The sequence below is a fragment of the Ixodes scapularis genome, unplaced genomic scaffold (genome assembly GCF_016920785.2).
Source record: "Ixodes scapularis isolate PalLabHiFi unplaced genomic scaffold, ASM1692078v2 PGA_scaffold5__190_contigs__length_132052651, whole genome shotgun sequence".
Classification (NCBI taxonomy): domain Eukaryota; kingdom Metazoa; phylum Arthropoda; class Arachnida; order Ixodida; family Ixodidae; genus Ixodes; species Ixodes scapularis.
This window is the reverse complement of record NW_024609880.1, coordinates 71070297-71097492: the sequence shown is the minus strand read 5'-3', so window position 1 is coordinate 71097492 and position 27196 is coordinate 71070297. Positions and strand designations below refer to the sequence as shown.

Sequence of the window (27196 nt, the reverse complement as noted above, 5' to 3'; positions counted from 1 at the left end):
CCAAGGATGGGGGCAGAGGTCAACGCTGTTTTTAAGGACTCGAACGAGTCCTGCTGTTCCTTGGTCCACTGAAAGCGTACACCATTCCTTAGTAAATTATTGAGAGGCTCCGCGATGTCAGAGAAACCACAAATAAATTTTCGAAAATAAGTGCATAATCCTAGGAAGACCCGGACATTTTTCACTTTCAGTGGTACAGGAAATTCAGCCACAGCTCGGAGTTTTTCGGGGTCTGGGCTGATGCCAGAAGCACTGACGAGATGACCCAGTACTTTGATTTGTGGAGCGGCAAACGTACATTTCTTGGAATTAAGTTGTAGACCGGCGGCTCGGAAACACTGCAGGACCATACGCAGCCGGTGTAGATGCTCGTCGAAGGTCGGGGCGAACACGACGACGTCGTCGAGGCAGCACAGACAGATGTTCCACGTAAGGCCACGTAGTAGAAAGTTCATCATACGCTCAAAGGTGGCTGGAGCGTTGCAAAGTCCAAATGGCATCACATTAAAGTGATACAGGCCAGTTGAAGTAGTGAATGCGGTTTTGGGCTTGTTGTGACTGGCGACAGGAATTTGCCAGTAACCACTTCGGAGGTCCATGGAAGAGAAATATGAAGGCCCTTGGAGCGCATCAAGAGTGTCGTCGATTCTGGGCAGTGGATAAACATCCTTTTTTGTGACTTTGTTTAGTTTTCGGTAATCAATGCAGAAACGCCAAGAGCCGTCTTCTTAACAAGAACAACGGGTGAAGACCATGGACTAGAAGATGGTTCGATTACTTTCTTTTGGAGCATATCATCTATGTGTGTCGGAATTACTCGACGTTCGGCTGGGGAAACTCTGTATGGTCGGCTTCGAACGGGTGATGAATCGCCAGTATCGATTCGGTGCTCTATAAGCGAAGTTTGCGGCAACTTTCCGGGGTTAATGTCAAAAAGGGTTTCGTAGTCTGCAAGAAGACGGGCTAACATATGTCGTTGGGTCAGTGGTAGGCGGGGGTCGATCATTTTTTCCAAGTGCTTGCTGAAATCAGGTGGTGTAGGGAGCGCGTCTGAAGTGGCGGGGAGGAGACTGGCAAAATGGTGTTGCATTGTTGAGTGCATTGTAGCGACACGACTTCCGGAAGGAACGATTTGGGCTTCGGAAGAACAGTTGGTTACCCAAAACTGAAGTTTTCCACTCGTGAGTGTAGCAAGCGAATAGGGAATGATTATGCCCTTGGTCACAAGCTGCGTAGAGATGGGTTCAATGAGACCAGAAGTTGCTGCGGTGGGTAGGGTCGGTACGAGTGTGGCGACAGCGGCAGAGTACGGAGGCAGTAGTATGTCAGTGTCGGCTACCAGGGTGACGAGCGAACCATCAGCAGCAACCTCGGCAGTATCAGAAGAGTTGAGATGCCATTCACGGCTGGCACAGTCAATGAATGCTTCTGTTGAAGACAGAAAGTCCCATCCCAGGATGATGTCGGCGATGCAGGTAGGAAGCACTATGAACATAACAACGTAACGGTTGTTACCAATCCGGATTGTAAGGGTGCAGTATCCGAGGGGGGGAACCAAATCGCCATTGCCCATGCGCATCAAGTGTCCTTGCAACGGCGGAGTAAGTACTGCGTGCAGACGACGGCGGATGTGTTCAGGAATGCAAGACTTCGCGGCTCCTGTATCGACTAAGGCGGTGAAGTTGTGGTTTCTAATTTTGAGTACAATTGATGTTGATCCTAAATATGGAGGATTTGCGGATAGTGGTGAGTGTGCAGCCTGACCTCCAACGTAGCTGCAGACCGCTTTATCTAGTTTGACTGTTGGGAAGGTCCGGGAGCGTTGGTGGTGAAGGGTGATACAGAACGGCGTCGTGGCGGGTACGGCGATGATGGGCGGCCACGCCGTGGCGGTGGGGAACGTTCGGGGCTGTGAGAGGGACGGCGACTTTCTGGAAATTGTTCGTGACGGGGGGGAGTGGACGCGTGGGAACGTGAAGAAAATTCGTCGATGGGCGGAGTGCGATGAGTAGCATGGTAGTCAGTATAGTCTGTGGAGTATACACGGCTGGTCGGCGAGGTGCGAGCCGTGTTGTTAAGTCGACGGCGACAATATCGGAGGATGTGTCCTGGTGTGTGACAATAATAACACACAGGTCGCTGATCTGGCGTTCGCCAGATGTTTGTCCTTGGTTGTGGTTGTGTCCATGAAGGGGTTGGTGCGGCATACGTTGCAGGGATGGAGTGATAAGCGCAGATCGAAGTTGGGACGGGTGCTGCTGGTGCGTAAGGAGAGGCTGCTGGCGTGACGTGCCCCAGAGCAGCGCGCAGTTCGCTTTGAATTGCGTCCTTTATGCCATGTACGTCAGTATTTGTTTGGTGTTCGCCACTAGATGGTCGTAGCTGTGCGACGAAGGTACGAAGCTCCTCGCGTATTATGGTGCGGATGAGCGAAGCAAGGTTTGTGTCGGGAGTTGTTACCTGGGACACTTCAGGGAGTCGCTCGAATGGTTTTTTGGAGATCCGTGCGCTATCGAGCTCTTCGTACTGTCGGCATTCCGCTATCAAGCGCTCTGTTGTAGCAGGTGCTTTCGGAGCCACGACGGAGAAGAGCTCTTGCGAAATGCCCTTGAAGAGGTGGCGAATTTTCTCGTCTCCGGCCATTTCAGCATCAACTCGGCGGCACAAACGGAGGACGTCCTCAATGTACGCTGTTGATGTTTCTGTGGGTCTTTGATAGCGGCGCAATAGTTGGTCGCGCGCTTGCTGCTTCCGGTGCTGGGGTTTGCCAAACACATCGGCGAATGCTGTTTTGAAGCCTTCCCAGGAATTGATGGTTTCTTCGTGATTGTCGAACCAGCGAAGTGCTGTGTCTTTTAGAAAAAAAAAAAAAAAACATTCGCGAGCTTAAAGCTGTTATCCCAGTGGTTGTAGTGGCTGACCCTTTTATAGTTCTTTAACCAATCGTCGACGTCGGCGTCCGGAGATCCGTCGAAGATCTGGGGGTCGCGCTGTCGATGTTTGACCACGGGCGCTGTAGTGTTCGAGGGACGGTTAGCGTTGCCCGCTTCTTCTGGCCTATTGACTCGCGCAGGTCGTCTGCTGCGTAGCTCCACAACTGATAATTAACGGTTAGACGAGAGGCGGAAGAACGATAGCACCTCCACCAACCTGTGAGGCAATGATGTGCAGGTTTAATAAGATGATCGGAGGATTGTAGATGACGGTCAGTGCCGCAGCGCAGCCAGGAGAAGTCAGTCTGAATCGAATCGCGCGGGCACTCTGCGGCCGACACTTGAGCGCGCCACTCGCGCCACGTCGTCGTCTTTCCTAACAATATATACATATATTATCCTCTATAGGTATATTTTCAAAATATGCGTGGGTAATACCATAAAAGAAACTTGCAAACAAAAAACGCACATCCATCAAAGGGATACTACAACGAAATATCGGCGCTCATTTTTTGGTCTATATGTGTTCAAAAAAGCAGCATCACATCGAACATACCAATATCTTGTTAAAAAAGTCACGAAAAGGAATTTTAAAACGGATTAAACGATTAGCAAAGAGCACCTGGTGGATGTCGCTAGCGCCTCGCTTGTAATGCCCGTCTAGGAACCTTGACAGCTAGTGACGGAGGTTGTCTCGCCTCCGGCCACGACGAGAGAAGAGGGGCAGGAGGAACTCCTCTCTTCCCGAAAATGCCTTTTGTGTGTCGCAGAAGTCGCTATTTTCCCTCTACAAGATTACAGAAGATTAACCCGTCACTCAAAATTTGTACAAAAGCAGCCGCTTCGGTGGCTGGAACGACTAGGCCATCCTATCGACGTCAGCCTCGCCGTAGCTTTCCTCGTCCTGAGACGACCTACGTCACGATTGCGTTGGATGTCACGTGGTCTCCGCTGGGCCTTCTCCGAGCGCTTGCCAGAGTGGGCTGTTTATAACGAAAAATACAGCCATCAGGCTCAAAATACAAACGTGCGATTGTCATTTACGGATATTGTGGTTCATATTGAATCTATTTTTGAACACGACAGGAATATTTCAAATTTTGTTGAAGTACCCTTTAAAATATTTAAGTCAAACATATTACCCAAAGAGATACCGACAGATAAAAGTCTACAGCTTTATAATATTAAAGTACAGATATTCTTTGAAGACAAAGGAATTAAAGTTTCAGTAGTCATTCAAAACTTAAAGCATCTCTTCTCGAAAGGTTTAATGTAACAATAAATTAAAAATGAGAAAATATTCTTAGTGTACAATACAATCATTTCATTTCATTTATTTCATTTATTTTTTCACTCAAAGCGCCCGGAGGCATTACATGAGGGGTGGAGAGACAAAAGAAAAAGTTCGCTGCAAAAACAGGAAAACACTAACATTGAAAACAGCATGCGACAGATCGCGCACACATACACAGCATACTATATACACAAGAGCTACACACCAGAGAGCGTATAAAATTAAACTGATTTACATAATTCTTCACATACACTCCTAAACTGTGCACAGTCTGAGATATCAACCACACTTTCAGGGAGGTCATTCCATTCATGGATAGCCAAGATCAAGGGCGACTCTGAAAAATGCTTAGTGCGACATAAGGGTAGCCTAATTTTATGACGAGGATCATGCCGAGAAAAAATCCTATGGGGCGGAAGTAAAAGTTGACTTTTAAGGTCAGCGTTGTAATAATACACGCGATGAAAAAAAGTCAGTCGTAATACTCTGCGTCTATTACATAAAGGAACAAGGTCAGCTCTTGTTTGTAGTGTTGTCACACTCGACGTGACGGAATAATCTCTAAAAATGAAACGTGCGGCTCTATTCTGAACAGACTCTATTTCTTAATTAAATAATCTTGCCATGGGTTCCAAATAATGCTCGCATAATCTAGTTTTGAAAGAATAAAAGATTTGTAAGCTAACAATCGAACGTCACTTGGTGCTAAGAACAAGTTCCTCCTAAGGTACCTAGAGATCGATTCGCTTTGCTCACAATATGATCAATATGCATTTTCCAGTCCAGATTATCCGTTAGAAATACTCCGAGGTAAGTGTTTGCAATGAGTTACATTTTCAAGAATTGAACCATTAAATTTATATTTAAAGGCAGACTTAGACTTAATTGTAGCAAAAGTAAGAAGCTTGGTCTTTGTAATATTGATATCTATTTGCCATTTAACGCAGCATAAAGATAGCGAATCAAGGTCACGCTGGAGGGCCAAGCTATCTTTTTTCGAGACAATGCGCCTATATATTACACAGTCGTCAGCGTATAGCCGAATGTTTGAACAAATTAACTTGGGTAGATCATTAATGCAAATTAAAAAGAGAAGAGGGCCGAGGACGGAGCCTTGCGGGACACCGGATTTTACTGAGATACTGCGAGATGGAGTCGTTATGGATCGAGACTGATTGAGTTCCTTCAGAAAGGAGTTCTTTGATCCAGTTTACAAGAGTCTGATGCATATTAAGTGATTCAAGTTTACTTATCAAACGTTGGTGCGGGACCCGATCAAACACTTTCGAAAAATCGATAAAGATAGCGTTGGTTTGCGTTCGTGAATGAGTGTTGTCATAGATATCATTTATAAATTCAAATAACTGAGTTTCACACGACTTTTATCACGTTTATATCGTGATAGATATATCGTTTGAAAATATCACGTTTGGTTTGATATTTTGGATAAAGTACTAAAACATTATAAAACGTATTTCCATAAATCTATTAAAATGATCGCAATATGAGCCTCATTAAAAAGAATGAAGAGGGATTTTGAAACAACCTGTAAAAAAGTAATAAAACAGTAATTAAAGTAGGTGATACTGCGAGATTAAGAAAATAGGAAGAAACATTTGAAAAACGATAAAAACGAAATTATACAACTGAAGTTCTTAAAAATAAAGAAGTCTTTCAGTGATGGCATTCCATATTATCAAATAGTTCATATCAATAGTGAGGATATATACTTGGCGCTATATATATATATATATATATATATATATATATATATATATATATATATATATATAAGAAAGATATGGTTAAATATATTCTCTAAAGCTATTTTGTTCTGGTAAAACAGTTCTTCCAGTATTTAATAAGTCCGAAAATCGTTGCGCCGTCCCTTTTTTAAATCCGACAGCGGCCGATGGTAGATTCGGCGGAGACAATCAACGGGTGCCAAACGTGCATCCTCACGGCGCTCATTGCCTTTCTACGTTTACGATTACTGACTAAACGAATCACGTACAATGAAGGTGCCATGGTCATCCGCCTTTTTCTTTCGACGTGATTAGTTTAGCCGATGACAGCGAACCGTCCTAAAAAAATCGAGCACTGTGACGATTCATTTTTTACACTCCTTGATTGACTTTACTGGATTGTAGTGTACGATCAACTTTAAGTATAATTATGTTGGGCTAAGTATGATTCACCGCCAATGGTCGCCTGCGAACACGGTATGCTGGACTAAGTACGACTCGCCGCCGACGGTTGCTTGCGAACCTGTGTGCTTGACTACGTATAACTCGACGCCGACGGTTGGCTGCGGACTAAGGTAACCTTGACTAAATATGATTCACTGCCAACGGTCACCTGCGGACTAAGTATGCTGGACAAAGTATGACTTAACCGCCGATTGTCGCCTATGGGCTAAGTACTCTGGAGTAAGTATATGACCCGCCACCAAAGGTCCCCCGCGGACTAAGTATAGGCTGGCCTGAGTATAACTCACCAGAGCTTGTAGCCTGAGGACTAAGTATGCTGGACTAAGAACGACTCGGCGCCGACGGTCGACTGCGGACCAGTGTACGCTATAAGTATAACTCGCCTCCTGTGATCGGCTACGGACTAAGTAGATTGGACGAAGTATCACTCCCCACGAATGGTCGCGTTGACAGGCGATCTTCGGCGACAAGCTATACACCTTTTTCGTTTAGCCTCGCACCCAGCCACATTGTCCCCCTATCCGGTATGCGTTCCGAACAAAAAGCAAGAGATTACAATCGCGAACAAGAAAAAATGTATAGAGCGGTCATAACAAGAACGAGTGAAGGTTGCAATTAAAATGTTGACACGTTCCACTGTTGAGGCGTGAAGAAAGCGATTTTTCAAACATACCGGAAATTCCAGAATTGAAGATGGCGGCGCCCACGTAGAAAAGGTGTATACTTAGATAAGTTGATTGGTCTACTGTTCGTATCCCACTTGTTGCGCTGAGTGAAGACGTTGGACTGCGGAGCTCCTTGTTGGAGCTCTCTTGATTCGATTGCGTGTTCCTAGTGGTGCTCATGTGTGAATTGTTATCTCTGATGATACATTATGCTTTGAGTTCTTATGCATTGCCATCTGAGGGGCTATGCGTCCTTTATGTTGTCTTGGCACGCGTTTTTATGTCACAGTCGACCGTTACACGTTTCGGTACACTAAGATTGGGCTCCCTCAAAGTCTCTTCTTTTTCTATTGTGGCTTACCTTTTGCCACCAAGTTCGTTCTATGACGGCCTTTCCCACTCCTTTCTAATCCGTGTATTGCTTCATCCTCGAAATTCTCAAATCCCGTGTTCTGCCTGGCGGCGCAACTTATTTCTAAATTGGTGTGTTTTTCCGGTAAATCGGGCGGAGGAGAAAAGCCCATTGGAGAAAAGCTCACCGCAAAACCGGCACATGCGGAGAAAAGCTCATCGGCCCTTGAGCGCATGCAAAAAAGAAGCTCAATGATTTTTTTTTTTTTTAGCTTTGCGGATTGTGCGTAACACGTGACAATTCAACAAAATTAGAATTCGTCGCTTCATTAAAAATAATTGTCATCTTTTTTTAATAATATACTTGAAGTTTATTGGGAATATTTACTAAGTTCTTCAGAAATTAGTAATTACCCATTCGTATATTAATGACACCGCACGTATAAAATCGGAACATGGGACACCCATAAAAACGACAACAATTTATTGACAGCCTGACATTGCGCCGTTGGTGGCGGGTGGTTATCATTTGGGCCCGTTCTCGTTTCGATTTTCTCCACTTGGCCCTTCTCAAAACAACCATTCTCAAAACAATCTTCTCTTTTGGACCTGTCGTATTTGGTCCTTTCCCGTTTCGTTCCCGTTTCCCGTTTCGCATTCCAACCCTCCTCATTTGGGCCCGTTCTCGTTTCGCCCTTTTCACCTAGCCCTTTTCACAACAGCCATTCTCAAAAGTATCTCGCTTTGACCCGCCGCACTTGACTCTTTCTATAGCAAAATCGTTTTTTAGGGTAATATTAATATATTGATATAATTTGTGTGTGTTTGTGTGTGTGTGTGTGCCACACTACAGGCATATTCTGTCTGCTAAGGATTTTAGCAGTGCGTCGAGGTCGTCGTGAAAAGCTACTAGCTGACAATAAAACAGACCAACTATTTATCGTAGTCAGATCATATTCCGAAATGTCACGTTGTTTGAGGTCTCTCGATTTGGGACAATGCCACCACTTCTATAATGCAGTGGTTCCCAAAATAGGGTAAGACATCCTAGGGGTCCGCGAAGCCCTGTCTCATCAGTCAGGCACGGCACTATTAGTTGTCTTTCTTCACGTTGAGAAGAAACGTTCCAATTTTCGGGAGAGTACTCTCGTGTGTATGTCTACTTTACACTAGCAATTAGTTATATGAATTTATTAAATCATTATCATGATAACCTATACCTTTCTATTCCTCTCACCCCGAACGGGGTCCTCCATCATCTCTGCCTTTCTACAAGGCGCCCCCGAAACATCAATGGTTAAGAACCACTGCTATTTATGTTTGCTATTTCCGTTAAAACGAAGTTTCCAAATTAAATGTTCATCGCTTTTTTTTCTCGCTTGCTTAGAGGAAGGGAAGCAGGCGTCAATGTACGATTCTCAGTGCGTACCTCTACACATAACATATATCCGTTGTTCCAAGCAAGGTAAGGCTTATGAACAAAGCCGCAAAGGCATAACGACGTTAGAAGCATGCCGAACCAGTGCCATTCGGTCGTAGCGCGAACGGGCGAAATGATAATGGGTCCAGCTGCGAAAAACACAATTCGGATCTTATGAGAAGGTTCAAACGAGAAGGACCAAATGAGAATGGGTCCAAATGTGCAAGGTTCAAATGCGAATGGGACGTTTTGAGATGCACCCGTTGGTGGCTCTGTCAGGGGATGAGGACGATTCGTCACATGCGCACTCGTAACTGACCGACTGGTAACAGGATGATTCGTAACATTGGAACATTCGTCGTAGATCGACTTTTCTATCGGACAGTTGGTCACATCGACAGCGCGGGGAAAGAAATAATAATCTACAAACCGCAATTTCAAGTAACTAGTTTTCCCTGAAGACTGTGCAGTTATAACAATAGAATGGGATTCTTTAAAGGAAAACTGAAGCGGATCTGTATTTGAAGAAAAACACCTAAATCATCTTCATTTGGCCTCCGGGATCACGAATACCGAGATTATTTTTTTCAGTGTACGGAGGCTGTCAAAAAATCATTTTAAAAGTATCCCTGAAGTCCCTCTTTTCCGGAGCGTGACGTCATAATAGAAGTTTCTGGAATCTCCGCTCTCGCGCATCTTCAACGCCTATCAAAGCTATGCGAGTGTACTCGCACTATATGAAAAAATTGCACGCGCTGCCCACACGAGCGACACTCGCTTGGCGGCATAAAGGTCCTAGTATGACGTAACGCCAGACCGGATGTTTCTCGTGTTTTCTCGCGTTTAAATACATCTTCGGAGAAAACGAACGTGATATTCAGATTCATGGGATAAAAAATACTTTAAAATTCACCTCTGACTCTTTTTTTTTAGGGACATCTTCAGCTTCCCTTTTTAACAACAAATACGCATGCAAAGTTATGCACTGCTGGAGAATGCGCATAATCGTTCAAGCATGATGTTATGCATAGATACCACGTGATATATGTTTCAGACTGCAATAAATTATGTCTATGCACAAATGTATTCAGAACAAAAAATACTTGGGAAGGAAACTTTACTGCTCTGATAGAGGAAGTCCAAGACATAAAAACACATTGTTTCGGACAACTGCACTAGGCTGTCAGTGCGGCAGGTGGTGTCGTGCTTTCCAGAAATTAAGTGTATCTGCCCTGTTACAGTCTGCATACTTATTTTATTTTTTAATACGTTTGTAAACGTAGTGCAACCTTTAACCCTGTGTGATCTTCATGTCATCAATGTCGAATTGGCGATCAAGCGGGCAATTCAAGCTCGTTGACATATCACTAACGGTGAAGTGAGTGCCCCATAAAATATTATGTGTAGTTCCACGGTTTTCCACTTTCAAATAGAGAAGTGATTTAAAAAAAAAATTGTCGATGCTTAACGTAAAAATGGTTTTAGCACATACCTGCTGTTTAGACAACTCCTCGTATGCGGATCGTAGTTGGGTACAGTTACTTGAAAGTGTAATCACCCAACTGGCAGACAAATCAGTTGTTAATTCTGCTTTCTATTAAGATCTTTGGCGGCAACTTTAATAAAACGGTGCTTTGTCCTTGCAGTTGCAAATACCTACACGAGAACCCGTCGTTAAGCAGCACCGCTCCACCTCTCTCTGTCGCGATCACATATATTTTTGGGGACGAAGTTTGAGTTCGACAATAGTCGTTCTCAAGGGGTGGAGCACGAAAGCACACGCATGTCAAAAGCCTCGTGGCAAGCGCCCTTCTCTTTTCGCCCCGCTTTCAAATGCCCCGGTTTCAGAAGCCCATGACGCGAATCCCCCTTGTCAGCTGGCAGGGTCTTTAGGGTGAGGGCGGAGCTTTCTGCTATTAACTAAGTGACAGGCGACAGTAAGTGCGCACGCAAGTTCGTGCCACGTAATCATGCCGTATCCGGGACTCAAGAGAGGAATAACTTGATATTTCTCGTTCTTCAGGCGTGCGCTCATTCACGTTTTGAGACAATAGTGCTGGAAACAAACAGAAAATATTAGTCACTGGCGGAAACATTTAAAGTTAGTCTTTATAATTATGCATTGAACCAAAGCGGCTTTCGTCGACTCTGAAGCACGCGCGGATTCACAGTTGACGAAGTGTGTTCTGTCAAAACTGTTAACCCGCAGCTCATGGCGCCATACTTATAAGTTATTACATGCAGCACCAAACACCAGTTCCATTCTTCTAACGTCGTTCTAAATACATTTGTATTTATCTAGGTAGATAAGGTCTATAATTTTACGTCTCAGTTGACCTCGACAGCGGAGTGCCTCGCTGGTTATACAGGCTCTGTTCCAAAATTTACTCGATCCGACTCCGGAGTAAAGGTTTCGTATTTTTGCGTTTCAAAACTTACTCGCGCTTACTCGATTACGTCAGAACTCGCGTTCCAGAAGCGGGTCGCTTACTCCGGAGTAATTACTCACGCTACCCTCATCAGTCGGGGGGTAAAGCCGGATCAAATCGAGTTAATACGTCACGTGATGTGTTCGTCGTCTGCTTCCTGCACCGACAGCCGTCAAAGCTCGTTTGCTCCGTTGGCTTTGGCGGCAGACGTTCGAAATAACAAAGAATTAACTGCAGCCATTTATGTGCTGTTTTCAACGCAGGAATCGACTGCACCAGATCCAGACCGTGTACCTCCCCTCAGGAAGGTATAAGTGTTATTATCAGAGTGCAAGTGTAAACAGAAGCTCCTCCGCATCCTCGTTCCCGGTGGGAACTCCGTATTCTTACGTTAAAAGATGAAAATGTTCGAACGCAGTAGATAACGTGGAAGCTTTTTTCTTTCTTTTCTTTTCTCCCCAGGGAGTGTGTAATGAGAGGATAAAGCGCCGTTCACACATATGCAACCGAGTAAGACCGAGAAGGACCAGACCGGTTTTTAAGCCTTTTGCGACTTCTTAGGACCGGATGCGCTACAGCGGAGTTGGTCCTAAGGGATCGCAAGAGGCTTAAAAACAGGTCTGGTCTCTCTCGGACGCACTCGGTTGCAAGAGTGTGAACGAGCCTTAACGCTTGTGAAGCAGTGAAGGCACGAAGATTTTATGTACACGATCAGTCAACAACCCTACCACATTTCCCTCCCTAATAAAATGTCTATAGCGGTTTCGAAGTGCTCTCTGTGACTTTATAATCATATTCGCGTCAAAGCGAACGTAAGTTACATATCACTGTTGAGAAAGCCCCATGCGCTCTACCGCTCTACCGTGTGGAAGCAATATCCGCAAAACGTAATCGGTGCTAATTACGATGAGTTGAGGCTGTCTATGGCACCTGAACTAGACTTACAGCAATCGCCTAGATTAATCAAAACAAAAATTTTGATGTCTAACTGAAAGGAATTAGTAATTTTTATCTCATAATACAGCCCAAAAGGAGCTGGTGGAGCCACCTCAGAAAAAACCGCGTCGTCACTGTCAAAGAAAAACTTCGAGGTGGTTACCATTATCGTCTGTTTGGTTTCTCCATCATCAAAAGAGATCGTCTGTTATTTTCCGCCATCGCTGCTAGGTTTTCTTTTTGCCGTAGCCCGAGACCAAGCCAATCCGCGTGGTATCCAGGTGATTATCCCGGCCGTTCCAAAATCGAGTCGCGGATCGTTTACTCGCGATGTCACGTGGTATTACCCGCTGACATAGGAGACAGGTTACTCGGGTAGGATTTGGAACATAGCCACAGATTTATGCAATTGGTCACTAGTACTTCATTCTAAATTCTTATGCGGTTCAAGTTAACCTTATTTTGTTGTTGTTTTTCACCCGAAGAGCCCTTTGTGGACCCTCAACAGAGGGTCCACAAAGGGCCCTTCAGGTGAAAAACAACAACAAAATAAGGTTAAGACAGAACAATGCTGACTGAAGCGCGAAGAGGGTGGGACGGGGGCAGTGTTTGAACGCGGGGTTTTTGAAACGTGGGGTATAATGACGCGGAGCTTTCGCGACAGGGATTCTGCACGCAGGGTAATCGTGCTACACCCGCTACCAAGTTGCCGCAACATGTCACGTTCGGGACATACTTCCATCACAATGTTTGGGGGGACGAACCTTTGTGCGATGTAACGAATCATCCTATGATCAATGTTCCGCTGTGACAAACGGGCCTGTTACCAATCGTCCTGTGACGAATAGACCGCATCCCCTCTGTCAGATAAGCAGGTTTGTTTTTGCGATCCAATATGAATATTGGTGTGTGAACCGTTTCAGTTTCGAAGACTGTGTGGTGCCTGATAGATAAGTAAGTGTTTGCTGATGTAATCAGTGTCGGCTATGCCTTTTTCTTTCTGTTTTTTTTTTTTTTCGCTAATAAAAAATATATGTTGAACAGCATCGTCCTGTCGTATTTGTTGTCTTCACTCCGTTTCCGTCGTTTGAGCGGTTTTCATCATGTATACATTTACCAACTCGCCCAATTCGCTACCTTACAGAAGAATAGTTCTTATATAGGTCACGAGTAACAACGGTGACAGTGTGCAGCTCTGAAGGTAAGGGTGGTCCGCCGTAGAGAGTCACTATCACACAAAGGCAGCGTGTGGAAAAACCATGCACGAACGGCTAGAAAACGTGCATGTCCCTAAAAGAAAGAAACCTCGATATGCAAGTGGCCGTTCTATCCTCTTTTCAAATGTTAACAAAATCTTCAAAGAGTTTTTGGATTTTTGGCATTTACAGACTTGCTTTTTTTGGGTTTTAGGCAAATATTATTATTTTTCGAACTTTATCTTGTTTTTCAAGTTCATAAAAGTTTCAGTTACGTTTTCGTTGCCTAGAGAGTGAACCACGGAAAACATACGCCCGCGATTATTATTTTGCGAGCAATAAGCTTAAAAAATATTACAAAACTGACGAATTTTAATGATAATAGATATATGTATCTTACGCATGCTCTGACAGCCTTCAAATAAGAAAAAAAAATCGGTGAGCTTTTCTCCGGGATTCGGTAAATCTGTCGCTACTGTCGCACCAGTCTGCTGCCTTGGGCCGCTCCTCAAGCAAGGCTACGCAACCACATGAACCAGACATTGTGCGTTTAATAACGTGTATCAGCGCGGTGAACAGTATGTACGTACTAGTACCATCACTTCCAACGCAGAATGCTAAGCCTCGGGAATGTCACCGACGCAAACACAACGCCATAGGTTTTGAACGGCTTGGATAAAAATCGGGGCAAACCATTTTAAAGTCAATGCCGCGTTGTGCTTTGAGCTGGGGCACCAACCCCATCCTATAGACGTTGGCTGGCACCCACGCACATGGCGCGGCACGACCTGTTTTCGGTCGCCATATTTGTTGACAGTATATAGCCGCATGTCATTAAGACTTGTTTGTCAACTGTGCGTTGGTCCTCATTCACACGGCCACCCGGGGGAGACACATTTCTCCACCGTGTGGCCTGCGGAGATCTTTTCACAGAGCTCAATGTTTACCCAACCCAAGGCCAGTGGACTCGATTCCTGTGCGTCATCAACTTTGATCGAGCGCGGGACACAGACTGGGCACGAGTGCTGCGTCAAAGTTCTGCTTTGAATCGAGTTTAATCAGTCGATGCTCTACTGAATAAACACCAGCACCAACCGAACGCTCTGAGAGCGTTCGGCTAAATCAGCCGAGCGCCGCATCAGAAACACAAACAAATAATTTACGTTGTTGTCGTCGTTATCTCCACGAGCGAAGTTATCAACGGGCGCGGGCACGTGGCTTTGGAAGTGCCTCCTCCTATCTTTTATGCGCGAGTTCCCATGGAGCGAACTGACGCCATCAGGTTTGAAATCGCGCCAAACGTTGGCCAAACGGCAACTAAAATCCCCTTTCCTAAGTGAAGCCAATTTCTTATGGATTATGCTCCCCTTGAGTGGCGCGCGTCATCAAGGAAGAAGGCTCCCATTGACTCTTGTGCGGCGTAATTAAAAGAAAAGTCACGAGAGAAGTCCTCTCCATGGCGGCGCAGCGCACGCAGCAGCGCTGCCGCCGGTAAGAAAAGGGAGCGATGGTGGCAGAGCCAGAGCCCGTCCGGGCAGACTCCATAGGGGCCGCACGGCCGAGCTCAGCGCGGTGCAGCCACTTCACGAAAGCGCGCGCTCGGCCGTCTGCCGGCGACATGTGGTAGTCCACACCAGTACGCCGCAGACAAACTAAAGGAGCGGAAGAACGACATTCATGCTTTCGCATTCACAACTCATAAGTGCCTAGGTGTCCTCGGACTTCTTTACCACGTCTGAGCAAAAGGGCTTAAGAACATGGCGGTAAGACGCTATTATTGTAGCCATTTTGTATACTGTGTACAAAACCTGAAGCCACGGTCATGCTGCTGACACATTATACAAAAGACTTTCTGCATATACTGCCCGAGGTGTGTTTCTTCCTTGTATGACGGTCACATTGGTCAGAGAAAAAAAAGAAAGTAGTTTGAGGTATAGATATGCATAAAGCAAACATGCTTCGACCATAGTAGAGTCGCGTTTGCTGCAGGTACGATTACAGGTGCTCCTGTAATCGCACCTGCAGCAAACGTCGGGTTTTTTGTATGATGTATGGGCAGTGGGACTGCGGCTGAACACGTTGGTCAAAGGAAGCCTCGGCTGTTCGAAGGAGCCGAAAAAAATCGCTTTCTTAATGTATCGGGTTAAGATCTTGAACGAATTATGAGCTTGTCACGAGTAAAGAATAACAAGTTCAGAGCGTGAATTCGCTACCTACGGTGGTCATCTGCTAATCAGAGGCATCTGATTTGCGCGTGACAGCCGACAGCACGCACGTAAACTTGCGGGCCGTTACAGGCGGTTAGTGCTACAAACGGTCCCAAGTCTCTCAATTGCACCGACAGGCGCTTTTATAAATACAGACCTTGGTCATTGCGGACGATGTTTTCGAGTTAATTGCGACGCGGGCTTTTTTGTTGTTGGCCCTAGCCGTGATTTATTTTTTAGAAATACAACCCACAGGGAAGAATCTTTGTCGGGGCTATTTCTGCTGACTAAACAGTTGCCGCCATCTTTCGGCAGTTGCGTCATTCGGACGTCTTTCAATCGCAGACGGTAGCCGTATACGTAGCGAAATCACGCTCTTAATTTGTTACTCTTTATGTAACGTCGTTTCTTTTGAAATTTTGATGCACGAAATGAACCATCCTCGGCCACTTTTGTACTATGTCTTAGCTCGATGTGTTAAGAAACCGATTTATCACTTGAACTCACGTGGCATAGTTATCATAGAAATATATTATGCGACATAAAGATCAATTTACATTTTGAAACTTGTTTGCAGTTTTCAACAGCTGAGTAAATATGAAAACAGCGCGCAAAAGACTAAGATCAAGCGGAAAAAGGTTCGAGGTTCACCTAAGTGCTTCTTATGAGTCGCGAATGCGAAAGCACACCACGCCGCTCTTCGCTCCCTTTTTTAATATGCGGCGTGCAACACGCTGACCTTGGGCGTGGAACGGCGGAGCCACTGCCTCGCGGACACTCAGCGCCATCGGGTCAGCGATCGTTCAAACTGACGTGTGCCTTGCGGCGCGAGGAAGGAACAGATAGTGAAGTAGTTCCCAGCAGAACGAACCCCTTGGTCTATTCCATGCGCCGTATATATTGCCATGCGCCGCACAACCGATAAAAGGCGAGCGAACGCGTTGATCAGGGATAACACAACAGTGTGATAACACAGTCAGGATGACACCACAGAAACTGACGCGCAGCGGCCAATGGGAGCCTTGTCGACGCGCGCCAGCCAATGGGACCGAAGTGTAAAAGGTGGTGCTTGCTAGCTTTGCGCGTGGTTTCATTAAGGGGCCGTTTTGCATGGTTTCAAAGCTGATGACGTCGGCTCGCTACACGAGACCAGTTAATGCTTTCACATTAAAAGTAGTCTGGATGACAGGCTACTAAACAATACTTGGAAAAAGCCCTTTGAAGCAACCATCCCGAACTAAACAATAAAAACAAAAGTTACATGTGATTCAGCGCTTGCCATTGAACTCAGTCTATTTTTTTAGGCAGATAAACAGATGTTTGACTGACGCAGCTATCTGTGCTGTGTTTGGTAATTTCATAAGCCTCCAGCCATATCCGCGCTGGTGTATCTTTACCTTTCCCAATGCTCTGCATGTTTCCAAAGTTATGATAACAATGACAATCCCCAGTGGAAAGGAAGGTGTCCTCCGGTCGTTGATCGCAAGGACCATTCGTGCTCTCGACCCCTTTGAATCCAGTTTGTCCAGTCTAGAAGACATGCACTTTGCCGTAAGTCAACAGAATTTTATCATAGCCGTTTAATACTGAAAAATTAAATAAACCAATTTGGATGGATGGATGGATGAATACGGCTGAGCCCTTTGGATCGGGCGGCAGCTTACGCCACCTAGCCATTTTGCCAAGCGTTCGGACGGCACCTGGCGGGAAAATATCGAACCGTCCTCGACCTTCCGCGATTTCTGCTTGTCTCTTGTGTCTTCCGTTATTGCACGTTGTCGGTGGTTGGCTCAGTGGCCAACCAACTAACGCGAAGTTAGTTAACTTGGTTGTGTCCGCAGCAACGACAGGACCGCAGGAAAAGAACCTGACTTATGATGTCCTGCCGAATTAGGTGAGTTTTGCATTGCTTCTCACGTTGTGTAGGGTTTAGAGTCGTCCCGGTGATTATGTCATTAGTGTGTAAAGTGTGTTGCCTAGGTCGCTCTGAGCGCAACCTACAGAACCGAGTGAATCAGACGTGAATTATGCAACGTTCATCAGCGCGGTAGGGCAGTAGGTAGTCCTTCTTAACTTCCACGAAGAAGGCTTGGCCTCTGGAAGCTCGCTTGCACTAACACAACGAGGCAGGTTTCGAACGTTGTAGCTCAACATCGGGGCAGACCATTTTGAAGTCAACGTTTGCTTGCGTCAACCCGACCGTTGTGCGTTGAACTGGCACACGGCAAGGCACGACCTGTTTTCGGCCACCGTATATCTGGAGAGGGGCGACCCCTATAGGTTGCTGGAGTTGCAGATAGTTCACAGGATGCAGGCGGTAGTGGACAAGACGGCTCGTGCCGCTTTCTGCTCCGCTCGCGCAGACCCGCAGCGGTGCCGTCGCATGTGCATAAAAGCTAAAATTTCTTCAGGGTATCGCGATAGCGTACAAAAATGGCTGGTGAGAGATCCGTTTATCGGCGGTGCCTGTGGCCCACTAGAAGATGCCGACTTCGTGGTAACTCCAGTCGGTGACCGGTTAAGAGTGAAGTGGAAGCTCCTCTTACCCCTTTTCACTTTAGCAGAGTCAAAGCTGGAGAGGAGTTCGCCTCCTTTCGAGCATGCTATTGAGTGTCGCGAAATTCAGAATAGCTATAATGAAATCCGCAAAAGAAAATTATGCCAAAAACCAACATTCGAATCTACCCGTACTTTTCAATGCCGTGACGTTCGCTAGTCTAGAAGACAGTCATAAAAATTGATTATGCGGAGCATTTTTTTCGTGCTGCTGCTTGGGTGCCGTGGCGAGCTTCCGAATCATTCATTTGACCCCATGAAACTGCTTGTAATCAGTTGGGAACAAATCCTACCGTTCAAAAAGGGAACCCCTGCTCGCCGCTGGCGTCACTCTTTCGTTGTAGTCAGCAGAGACTTTTCAGTTTGAAAAACACGATGAGGACCAAAATCGTAAATGCAATAACTTGGCGCAAACAAAATTGTTTTGGCGTAATATTTGGGATACTATATCAGCGATGCGTGTTGCAGTTTTTAGGGTAATTTCAGACAAATCGGAGACTATGAAAAAAAAAAAAACGCCGGAGTACTTGTCACGTATTCACTGGCGGACATAAGTGTGTGCGCGACTGCTGAGCGCGTGCTGATGGCGAGCTCCCACACTTCTTTTGCAACGAGCATTCCCCACCATCAAGATTCCCCACCATCAAGACTACCGGTCTTAGCAACCTATTAAAAGAATGATGATGAGGTTCAGAAAAAAAAAAAACAGTTAGAGGTAAATTCTAGAGTATTTTGATCCCTCGTATCTGCACATCTCGTTCGTTTTCCCCGAAGATGTAACTAAACGCGAGAAAACACAAAAAAAACATCCGACCAGTCGTAACATCCGAAATTAATATTTCGACCTTCAAGCGCGTATCGCTCATGTGGGCAGCACGTGCAAGTTTAAGCTTGCCAGGTATACACGTTTGCAAGAAAGGCTCCTGTGCGCTGCCATTTTGAGCGATGCTGGCGCCCCGTACCGTTTCCGCCATGCTGGGGTGCGCCAGGGGCACGTCATTGGGGTGCGCGATGACAAGATGGTGCCGTTTGCTGCATCGCCGGTGGCTTACGTTAGCGGCACACTTACTGTCTCGGAACGCAGGAGGAGGTATCCACACAGAATCGTAGCGTCACATATTGTAGGACGGGGCATCTTTCAGGGTTGGAGCTGACTTTATAACGATCGCAGCCTCTGTTCCTGCGTGTTGTGGAAGCCAGAGCTGCCGCGAGCGCAGCCATCGTTGATGCAAAGGCCATGCGACCTTTGGCGCATTTTGAAGAGTGCGCCTTGATACATTAGATCTTTTTGAAAATTTTCGATTTGTTACCGCTTTAGGCATTTTATTTAATTGTCATTGCTATTTCGCTGTCGAAGACGACACGTGCACGTTTTATAATTATTTTTTTTAAATTTCTTTCTGCGCTCAGTGGTGTACGCTTCGGCGAGAGACGCTTGGCAACATTGTACGACAACCAGCGAACGTCCTGGCTGGAGAGTAGGTCCACCTCACCTTGGCGCGCGGTTCGAGGTTAAGCCGGGATCCTACTTGCAAAGGTGTATATTCTCCCGCACTAACAGAAGTTATGACGTCTTTTTCTGACCTTTTTTGAAAATAGCGAGAGTGCGCGAGCATAGCTTTGATAGGCGCTGAAGATGCACGAAAGAGGAGATTCTGAAAACTCCTTTTATGACGTAACGTTCCGGGAAGGAGGGGCTTCAGTGGTACTTTGAAAATAATCTTCTGCAGCCTCCGTGCAACAGACTGGAAAACGCTCTCGATATTCGTTTGGGGGCCAAATGAAGACGATGTTAGTGTTTTTGCTCAAAAACAGAACCCCTTCAGTCTCCCGTTAATTTGAGCTCGTTCTGAGCATGCGCTCTAAGCAGCACCCACAAATCTGGCGTCCAGTGAATATTCCCTATAGGCTTCCGTGCTTCAGATATGTACCGTTAAAGGAAATGAAAATTAAACAGCTAGATTATTCTTTAAACAGAATGCTCATACGTCACTCAAGTATATACACCAAGTTTCGCGATTTTTAAAGCTCAAATAATTGCAATTATCTATTTACGAATGTTCATCATTTTTGGTCCGGCCACCGGACAACACTGCTCAATTGAGTCACACAATAGTGACCATAAACCACGTGATCATCATATAGAGTTGAAAGCTCCCTCATTCCAGGCGCCCAATGCTCATGCTCGATCAAGCTGTGACTTCTTAAGATCGGAGAGACTAAAAACCTGTTTTTAAGCCTTTCATGGCGGCTTCCGACCGGCCGTCACAAGAAGCTTAAAAACAGGTCTTGTTTCAGTGTTAACGAGCCTTGAAGGCCCGTTCACACGGTTCTCTCGGTTATACTCCGACGTTTAAGGCCCGTTCACACATTTGCGACCCCTTAGAACCGAGTGCATTGAAACCTCTTGAAATTGCTCAGAACGAGAGAGCACGCTGGCACGCTGGCGCTATCTATGCGGCAACCCTGGAACTGCATTTCACTAGAGCGAAGGTTTTGCGGGATTTGCGAGGTTAAATGTTCGTAATACCTATGAGAAGTGGTCGTTAATGATGCTGACAAATTTGTTTTTGAGCAGACGAAGAAAGGATGATGCACGAGAGCTATAGAAAATATGCGGGACCACCAAGCTTTCACTGCAACCCAATAGATGGCGCCAGTGTGTCCTCTCGTCGTAAGAGATATTAAGAGGTTTCAAGCCTCTCGCTCTTAAGAAGTCGCAAGTGTGTGAACGGGCCTTTACGCACCTCCCTCGCTTATCAGTTACTCCAGCAGATACTCAGTATGCTCTTGCTCTCGTCCCCTTGATCTTCCACCCTTCGTGCACGTGCGTGATCGTCGCGGGCGACGGCGAGTACGTCCGTGATGATCTCGTCGTCGTCGTCGCTGGTGCTGGTCGCGAGCCGGTCCAAGACAAAATCAATAACTTCCATCGTTTTGATAACATCACTTTCATCGCTGCTGCAATCATGTGTCAGAGACTCCGACGAAGCGAGTGGTGCCGCTAACGTCACCGTCTCGAAACCGCGTGCTCGAAATGCGAAAGGTGAACAACGTGGCAGCTGAACAAAACTATCACGCCATTTTAAAAACAAATTTAGCGGGATTATGGGAACATACAATAGGCCCTTGCATTATAATTATATCATATTTTATTTTTGGCGTGTCCTAACCTCTTGAAGTTCAGAATTTAATTTCTGAGTCAGTTTTTAAAAAATCAGAAAAACCGAAAAGCACCGAAATCAAGCAGACCTTGAACGGGGTGATTGTTTTATTTTATTATTAATTCCGTGATGATTTACAAGCGTTCGGGTCACGCACACGTTCCCAGGAGGTTGGGCGACCGCCTGCATGGCGTAGGCTAGGCCCGGCCTTTCGGCAGCGACAGCGAGCGGACGCAGAATCATATGCTCCGTAGGAGCGGTCTTAGCGCCTGGTAGCCGTGGTTTTTTGGTGGAAGGCCAAAGCCAGTATTATAGAGTTGTTCTTCCACCCCTGCCCATGGGCATTTATGCCCTCAACACCGTGTTTCTACACTGTCATATCAGCGGACGCCCTTACCGTATCGCAGATTTCCGGGACGGATTGAACATTGCCGGCGTACTCAAGGATATCGTCGCGTATCGTACCTTATAGAGTACCACTGCAACATTACCGCAAGAGCACCAAGTTCTGGTCCGAAGTCGTGTCTGAGCTGACAAACAAAATATAGCCTGGGCCAACCGTCAATTGTTGATCAAATCAAATCAAATAAAATCTTTATTTTAAAAAAAACTGGAGGGATCGCCAGACAAAAAGCTGTTAAAAAACAGCTTGACTGGGTCTGGGATTCCTTTACATTGGCAGTAGCTTTAACACTCAAAAACGCATGTTATATATAAAAGCAAAAAATAAAAAAATCTTTGCTAAGGCCACCGTTTGTAACATTTTCTTGTTGCAAAAATGTGATATGCCATGCAAGTCTTGCATTACGCCCAATTTCATCTACAGAACGTACATAAAGTATTTGCAACATTCGTCCGGAGTTTCTCCTGTGAAAGGATGAAACGATATAATTTGTTCAGACGTGTAGAACATGGCGGGATCTGTCTTACCCACCTTTTCGTACAACAGCTTGTGTCGCGTTTTTTCTACCCTCACAATCACAGTCATCCCTTTCTGCAAGCAGTTATCCATTCTAAACTTGCAAATTCTCTTCCCAAAATAATTGTTTCATCTCAGCCTGTCGAGGTGAGTTTGTTTGGGTTTTTGAAAGAAGTTCAAGATGACAGTTTATTCCTGCAATCACGTTTTTGAATCGAGTATTTGTTCAGTACCAGTACCACTAATAGACGTGCTGCGCTGCGAAGTTCTACAGAACAAACGTGCATTACGCCCAATTTCATCTACAGAAAATCCATAAAGTATTTGCAACATTCGTCCGGAGTTTCTCCTGTGAAAGGATGAAACGATATAATTTTGGTCACATGTTTGTTCTGTAGAACTCCGCAGCGCAGCACATCTATCAATGTACAACCAACTAGCCCAAACCCAAGTCCAAGCTTTATTAATCTTCAGTACCACTAAAAATAAACTTTCACGGGATCTTGTAGCTATACTTTTTTCCAACCCCCCTTTACTGCATGGTGTACGCTTGTAGCCCGGGCAAGGACGATCTTTATCGTGTTAAAAGAATGTGACTTCCCGTAGCTGTAAAAACGTTTTTCTTCGAACTGCATGGTGGCACTTTACTGGTAAAGACGTGGTTCGAGGAGAAGGACATTTATGTGCCTTCGCCCGTCAATGGTTTATTATGTAAGGTGCCAGAAACTATTGAATATGTTTTTATAGAATGTCGAAATGCGGTCTTTTATTTTTATTTCTTTTTTAGGGGCAGGGAAACATCTTACAACGGACATAAAAAAAGTATATGGAAATAAGAGCTCTCACTATTCCCTACTTACACTCACACACAAATTAATGTGTTCCGCACGGTATGTTCATTGCCTTGAATCTGTTTAGCATATGAAAGTCACGCCTGGAACACAGGCATGCGGATGTTGACGTAAAACAAATCAGCAAGTATTTTGAAGACCTTGTTGTACAAGCGCAAACACAGTACTGCCGATCAGAAGAGTTGACTCCGGAAAGGGCTTATCTTTTTCACTGTGTGCAAAAAACAAATTTAAGAATTTTAGTGCGCCAACAAGAACTTGGGCACTCATAATGACATCGCATGTTTAGCGACAATGGACCGCCTGTAACTTGCACAATAAAGAAAAAAAAAAAAAAAACTCCGTTATGTAGAGGTCCTGTTTTGGCCTCCAAAGTGGAAAGTGAAGGGTTCAAACCGTGGGGCGGTTCCTTCTCCAAGGAGTTTTGGGGCAATGCTCTTAGCCCCAGTTGCTTTGCGATGAAACCACAATATTTCCTTTTTTCCAAGGAGGTTGGGAATCGTTGTTCTGCGTCCCGCTTTCTTCAACATAAGCCCCAAGAAAAGTCGACTTTTTGTCCTATACCGAAAATTGACACCGAAAAAAACCAAACTTGTGGGAAAAAAAAAAACAAAAAAAAAAAAAAACAAAGAAAGAGAGACCATGCAACGTCCCGAAAAAGAATTAAACTCGAAAACACAGAACCCTGTCCTATCCTCGAATCCTGTCCTAAATTGCGTCGTTTAAATTTAAGTATGCATATAGTCAACAAAGCTATCGTTTCAACACGACTCTTTCACGTTTAGTCACTATCTATCATAACACCCAAGTACTTTACATTTTAGCTTTACCTTAATTATGCGTCGTTATTTAGCATTTAGGAAGAAGAAACGGGGCTCTTTTTTTCCTTCGTACATTTTATGTGAATATTCTTTTTAACTTTTAAGTTCATCCTGCACTTGTCACACCAGATAGCGATACTATCATATTACTCTGTAAAATACTAATTTAATTAGAACAATTTGTTTTAAAATAATAGTCACTCGCAAAAAGTTTATTTTTTGACTGGCCATTAACTATATTACTTATATCAACCAGATAAGTCAAATTACTTCATACAGACCTCCGCTGGTTTCATTTTGAGGGAAAACAATAAACAGCCACTAAAATATTTGCCGTTTAAGCAGATCTGACACCACAGTGTTTCTATGTGACACCCTGGAATTGTTATCGATGTGCTAAGAATATTTTTTGTCGACAAGCATTAACACACCTTCACCGGGAAAGTTTTATCTTTTCTCTAGACCACATAAAACTCCGGAAGTACTTCGCCGCAACCTATAGTGCTTAGCATACCTCGGCGAACCTCACTCATGATGGCCCTCACTCACCCTCACTCAGCCTTATCTTCACAGGTGAGGTGAGGGTGAGTGAGTTTCTGAAAATGCATGAATGTGAGGTTAAGTGAGGGCCGTGAGGTCCTGAGGGGTGTGAGGGCGTGAGGGCTGCGAGTGCGTGACTGGCGTGGGGGCCGTGGGGTTCAGTGAGGGTGAGTGAAGGGCTGAAGGTGAGTGTGACGATGAGGGTGAGTGAGGGGCAGAGGGTGAGTGCAGCTGTGATGGTGAGGCTGAGGGAAGAACTGAGGTGAGTGTGGCTGTGAGGTTGAGGGTGAGTGAGGGTGACCTAAATTTCCGACCTCTGCTGTTTAGAAACGGGGTCCTGTTCTTGAAGAGAAGACATCACTGGCTTGATCCCTCATTTCTTAATGTTTCGTACTGTAGCTTCAGGCTCGTAAATCTTTATTTTTGCTGATAAACCCGGTTTATTGCTGGCGAAACTCTTTCTGGGGCGATGAATGACAATAAAATTTAATTGATTACAGAATTTTCACCACCCGCTGAGTGCCCTCCTTTTCTTGAGACCGTACTGTGCCTAACCATTTGACTTTTGAATCCAAACAGTGTTGTATGCTTAAACGAAAAAAAAGTAACGGAATACGCTACTCGTTACCTGCAAATAAAAATAACGCGTTACTGGCCTACGGTACATCAAAATAAAAGGAACGCGTTACCGTTACCGACGAAAAGTAACGCACGTCACTTTTCCGTTACTTTTGCATAAGAACCATGTTGCAAGAAACAATATGTTTATGCAGAAACTACGCAAGCCTTATTTTTTTTACGGTTTCGCCTAAATATTTACAAGAAAAAAACTAAAAAAAAAGACACACAGAACTCAAAAGTTCGCGTAACTCTTGGGGCCTAAAGGCATGAAAAAAATTAAAGTGTAATTTTTTTTAAGTCTTGGGAAGATATGTGTAACGAGACACGTAACTACGCTACCCGTTACTCGAAAAAAGTAACATAAGTATGTTTCCCGTCACAGTTTAAAAAATGTAACGAGTACGTTACGCGTTACATAAAAATATAACGCGTTACCGGTAACGCCGTTCTTTGTAACGCGTTACCGCTAACACTGCCATTGCAGCCTTGACCGCCACGTAGACCAGGTCGACCCTTACCTACACCTTTCGTGTTTCTCAGTCCCGCAATCAGATTTCGAAATTGGCAAGGCCCTGTTTACGATCTCTCCAATCGCGTATCTCGTTCGTGCTCCCGGATCGTTCACACCTTTGGAGTGCGTTTGCTGATCTCTGCGTGAGAGGGAAGGGGCGTTCAACCGCTCGCCATCGCGAGCATCGTGTGACCAATACAAACGAGGGGGACACACGAAGCCCATGAAATCTTGGCGCCGGCAAACCGTGCAGGCTACACTTATCTACACGAGGCTATCATATCTAGGTGTTTATCTTAAAATGTTGTTATGGAAAGAGCGCCTTGGGACGTCAGCCTCGCCGGCGCTCTATTACGCCAGGTAGCTGTATTGGATTTCAAGCGATACTCACCGGTTGAGCTCCTCCTTCTCGTGCGTTCGTGGGTGCGCGGATGTTTGAACAGAGCGATATGCTTCCGCGAAAAGAGTGGACAAGTGATTTCCGAAAGTTTGCCAACCTCACGCCTGCGTTCGTGCTCTCAGATTCGAAGCTGACGCCACACCGCCGTCACGACGAAGCCTGGAGATGGAGTCGGCAGCCTCCACCACGCGAATCTGCGAAGACGGGGACTCAAGGTAAGCATGCTGTTGCGACTTTGAGGGGACGGTCTCAAGTGTGGGACGAGGAGGCATACCTGTGACCCGCGGACTGCGTAGCTCGGGAGGAAGGAGACCAGGAGGGGTGTACTAGGGTAACACTCTGTTGTTGTTTTCTTATATACAGTGAACCTACAAATAAGTGTTTGACATATCAATCATCATGATGCAGACTTACTGGCCTGGGCCACCATAAAAACAAAAACGCCCCCCCCCCCCCCCCCAAAAAAAAAAAAACACATCTGTATAGAGTTATAGCGGAACAATGTTAGCGCGCTAGTGCAGAGGCCAGCGACTGCGCCGGCCCGTACCAGCAGGCATACCGCGTGATCGGGATATACCAGTGAAGGAAATGACGTCCACCTAGAGTTTAGACAAGAGAATCTTCTTTGTACCCTTTTTAGTATATCCCACTCACGCGGCACCCGCTCGCACGAGCCGGCGCTCACTGGCCTCTGCACTGGTGCGCTGCCATTGTTCAGTTGTGGCTTTACAGAATCCCCCCTAGTTGCCTTGTTGCGTGCGGCAAAAGAGATGATTTGGCTCCACGTAGAGATGGTGACCGTGCACATGGTGAAGAAAGCTGGCGACTTTTATTGTTTTTGTTTGTTTTGTTTTTGTGTTTTCTAGTTGCGGGATGAAAAGTCCGCGATATTTATGGCATAATCCGAATAGTCTAGCTTCACTCTGTTCAGTTCAGTGTGACGACATCCTGACGTCCATCCAGAGCTTAGGCAAGAGAATTTTTATATCCCGTTCCCGCGGCGCCTGCTAACAAGAGCCGGCACGCTCGCTGGCCTTTGCACTGGCGCGCTTTCATTGTTCAGCTGTGGCTCTACAATGCAATCGGTAGATGCTCTTTCCATCCGCCGGTAGCCGCTCTCGCCCTGCGCAGTCTAAAGGGCAGTCCGATTCAAGGAGTCGATGTTCATGCCG

The 27196-nt window shown here is 45.5% G+C and overlaps 1 protein-coding gene across 1 annotated transcript in view; it reads left to right on the top strand.

Annotated features, from left to right (window-relative positions):
• The window catches only part of LOC8043099 (neprilysin-11), an 88475-nt gene that overhangs the window by 15315 nt on the left and 45964 nt on the right, over positions 1-27196 (top strand). The window contains exon 2 of the mRNA XM_029994883.3: positions 26147-26239. Within this exon, the coding sequence (XP_029850743.2) occupies positions 26147-26239 (93 nt within the window). The remainder of the gene's footprint in view (positions 1-26146; positions 26240-27196) is intronic.